Here is a 3385-nt window from a genome sequence, read left to right as displayed (position 1 = left end):
TATGATACATCTGAACTACTAATTAGAATAACCACATGTTTGATAATCGTGATAGTGTTGATTCAACTATCATGATAGTGATGGTACATTACTATCACGACCATCGCATATATAGATACTATCGCTCAGCACTAATTTATAGTACTGCTGGGAATATAGTTACTAAAAAAGAGCTTGTCTAAATCCAGAAACTGTTAATATGCTGGTTCTTCTAGCTGAAAACCTCAAATATTCATCTACATGTACCTTTCATCCTTTTGCCTATTTTGTTACATTAAATAAATATATTCAAATTAATTGTTAATATCGTGATAGTATCACTATCATTAAAATTTTAAGAACTATCAATCGTGATATGATAGTAGCACTATCGCCCAGCACTAGATATTAGTTCCAATATTAGTCTTATTGCCTTATTTGGGTATATCCATTCATGCGTTGTGTAGTTCTGTTTGTGTATTATTATTATATTAATACCAACATATTACCATTGTTTTTTACTGTCTGTTAGTTAATAATGTAAACACATAAACCTTTTCTTTAAAAGATAAAAATGTTGTGTATAATGTGCGGGTAGATTTTTAAAATGTGATTGTACGCTTGTGTAGTGGTATAGGAAATGTGGTGTAGTACATATGTTCCGGTACATGATTGTACTGAATGAGTAACAAATACATGTACGTGTACATGTAGATTCATGCAAGCTTAAATTAACTAATTATTATTGAATAGTCTAACCTTACTCTCTCCTTTCCTTGATAAGAACTGTTAAGATTATCAAGTTTTGTAGTGAGTACTTTCAGCTCTTCCTCCATCTTCTTCTTCTGAGTGGACAGTTCAAGGTATCGCTCATCCAGTGAGGACATTTTCTCTTCAAAACGAGTCATGAACTCCATCACTCCATTCACTGCCTCGGGGTGTACTGTTGACTGGAAGATACCATCAGCACCTTCCTCTTTCTAACAATGAGAAATAACAAAGAAAGATAATAATGGCTAGAAAAAAGTAAATGCATGTAGATGTAGTGATGTACATGTACTTTGTGGATTATGCACCTGAACTACACAATTACTAAATTTCATTATTACACTCTTCTTTTCAAATTTATAACGCTCACAACTGGAAAATTATTTGTCAGAATCAGCTCAACATCAAAATGCATCAGGAAATACTCACGTTTTGTCCTGACCTCCACTAGTCACATGACCAGAAAACTCACACATTAAATATTCATTGTGTATTAACTTAATACACAACATAAGAACATGTACTGTACATGTATCAGAAAAAAATCATTAAAATGTAGAATTCTCTTCTAGCCATTTATTGACTTTGTTGAACAACTTTAAAAATTTATTAAAAAATCCAAACTCAATCAAAATTAGCTATAATTTTCTACACAACATAAGAGCATGTATATAATATTATATCAGGAAAAATTACAAATAAAAAAAAATTCTTTTCGTTGTAACTTTTGTCGAAATATCCTGTACTATAGTTCCAGGTCTTAGGGTTTAGGCCTATTTTTTAGCAACTCAACAATCCACTGAGTACAATACAAAAATCCTGTGCAAAACTCTATCTGACTGTTTTATAAAATGGCTGATCAAATTAAGCAATGTTCAGACACAATGTCTGAACATTGTTTGAATGTAATTTGAGGCTTTGACAACACTGCATAATGAATTAATAACCTTTATAATAATCTATGTATTTTGGACAGGAGTCCATAATGTGGGGTTAAAGGAGTAGGAGTGTGAAACACCCCCACTTTAACGAGCTTTTCTGTCTGCCTACCAGAGCTAGCGGATATACTATTTTTAGAATGATTTTTAATTATTATTATTATTAATGACCACGCTTACTAATAAAGTGCTTTCTTTTTGAATGGAGATAAAACAAACAAGAGTACATGTAGCTCGAAGAGTAGTCTTTTATCATCTCTTTAATACAAGTAATGAGAGGTTCCTTGGCTGGAAGATTACAGATAGAGTAATAAACTCTCTCTTTGATACCTTACATTTCAGATGACACAACTACTTCTTCTTCACACTCGAGAAAACTTTTTACCATAGCTTGTTGATCCTTTTTCTTAAAGCTCTCCCTTTTTGGCTTCTTCTTTAGGGGCATTTTATACAGGAGTACTAGGTAGAAGAATGATATTGATAAACGTGTTGGGTGCAGTCATTAATTATTAATTAATAAACTATAATAATCATTCTAAAAATAGTACATGTATATCCACTAGCTCAGGTTGGCAGACAGAAAAGCTCGTTAAAGCGGGGGCGTTTCACACTCCTACTATTTCTTTAACCCCACATTATGGACTCCTGATTTCGGAAATGTATGTGTACAAGTTGTACAATAGAAATAATTTTACTAAAATAAAATGTGTTATAGGTTTCTAAGTACATGTACATTCTAGTGCATGCATACCTTCCGAGTCTTATCTTTAGTGAACACTCTGATATCATAAATTGGTGACCATGAAGCATTCTTCACAACGTAAGAGACAATCAGTGTAACATCAACCTTCTCAATAGAATGAAGAATAACCTTTACTGACCTGTAGAAGGAGAGAGGGAAGGAGAAGAGAAAGAGTTGAAACATGTAAAATGTCTTTCAAATGAATAACATGCCGTCAATCCATACTATCAAGAGTAGATAATCTACTCTTGATACTATCAATCTCTAAATGGTCAGGCAGTTTTCCAGGGCATTTGCGATGGAATTTCCCAGGGAATTTCCCAGGGAAGTTCCAAAGTATGTAGCTGTCAATATATATACATGTACATGTATGTGTGTAAAGTTTAAAATCTGTGTCAAGCAAGTAAAAAACAGTTAATCCATTTAATCTCTATATCTATCCAGTGATGTCAGGACAACAAACAGATCAGAGAAAAGTAATAGAAGGTAACCTACATGTAGTCTAGCAAATAATCTAGCTGTATAATCATATTTTTGAAAATAGCATTGATCAAACTTGCTCTGAAGTACTTGACTTCACCGGAAGGAGTAGAATATGAGGTAGCCCAGTTACGTAAAGAAGTCTATGATCAAATATATAACTATTTCATTGAAAAGTGCAGTGAAATTGTAGAAACAGCAGTAAATTGTGGGATTGAAAAAGCAAAAGAGCTTATGGATAAATCAGAAAATCCGATTGTGAAAGCTCTTAAAAGATTTATATTTGGTGATGATGAAGGTGTCAACAAAAAAAGGCGTCATAAAAAAGATGTCAAAAAAGATGATACCAATAATGATTGCAAGATGGTAGCGCAATGTGTCACAAAAGAAATTGCAAGGGAGGGAATGAAAGTGATGAGTAAACATGTCTCTATGGCTGCTGCTTCTGGAACAGCTAACAGTACAACAAAGGTTGTAC

General features: G+C 33.1%; 2 protein-coding genes across 6 annotated transcripts; one reads left to right on the top strand and one right to left on the bottom strand.

Moving 5' to 3' along the window:
• Positions 1-347: 347 nt before the first annotated feature.
• LOC109590953 (uncharacterized) lies at positions 348-2665 on the bottom strand. 5 transcript variants are annotated; one of them, XR_002189584.1, is made up of 5 exons: positions 2437-2665; positions 2021-2144; positions 1866-1973; positions 1695-1814; positions 348-959 (listed from the first exon to the last, which is right to left on the bottom strand). XR_002189584.1 is itself a non-coding variant. In XM_020006788.1 (2 exons), exons 1-2 carry the CDS (start codon positions 2608-2610, stop codon positions 711-713), a joined length of 423 nt encoding a protein of 140 aa, XP_019862347.1. In that variant the 5' UTR covers positions 2611-2653; the 3' UTR covers positions 348-710. The 5 variants fall into 5 exon arrangements, 1 of the variants encoding a protein (XP_019862347.1); XR_002189582.1 differs by having other exon boundaries at positions 1866-2144; XR_002189583.1 differs by lacking the exon at positions 1695-1814 and having other exon boundaries at positions 1866-2144; positions 2437-2664.
• Positions 2666-2792: 127 nt separating this feature from the next.
• Positions 2793-3378, top strand: LOC109590952 (uncharacterized; the record flags this gene model as incomplete). Its single annotated transcript, XM_020006787.1, has 2 exons — positions 2793-2913; positions 2972-3378. Coding segments are annotated over exons 1-2 (447 nt in total), but the record flags the coding sequence as incomplete, so codon positions are not given.
• Positions 3379-3385: the final 7 nt, after the last annotated feature.

This window comes from Amphimedon queenslandica, unplaced genomic scaffold, assembly GCF_000090795.2.
Source record: "Amphimedon queenslandica unplaced genomic scaffold, v1.1 AMPQUscaffold_9227_Cont18815, whole genome shotgun sequence".
Lineage (NCBI taxonomy): Eukaryota > Metazoa > Porifera > Demospongiae > Haplosclerida > Niphatidae > Amphimedon > Amphimedon queenslandica.
This window is presented reverse-complemented; position numbering and strand designations above follow the sequence as displayed.

Excerpts from the sequence above, each read along its gene's own strand:
- LOC109590953 (XM_020006788.1), bottom strand. The coding sequence starts at position 2,610 with ATGTTTCAACTCTTTCTCTTCTCCTTCCCTCTCTCCTTCTACAGGTCA. Across the intron at positions 960-2,436 it reads CTAAAGATAAGACTCGGAAG|AAAGAGGAAGGTGCTGATGG; the intron begins GTATGCATGCAC and ends TCTCATTGTTAG.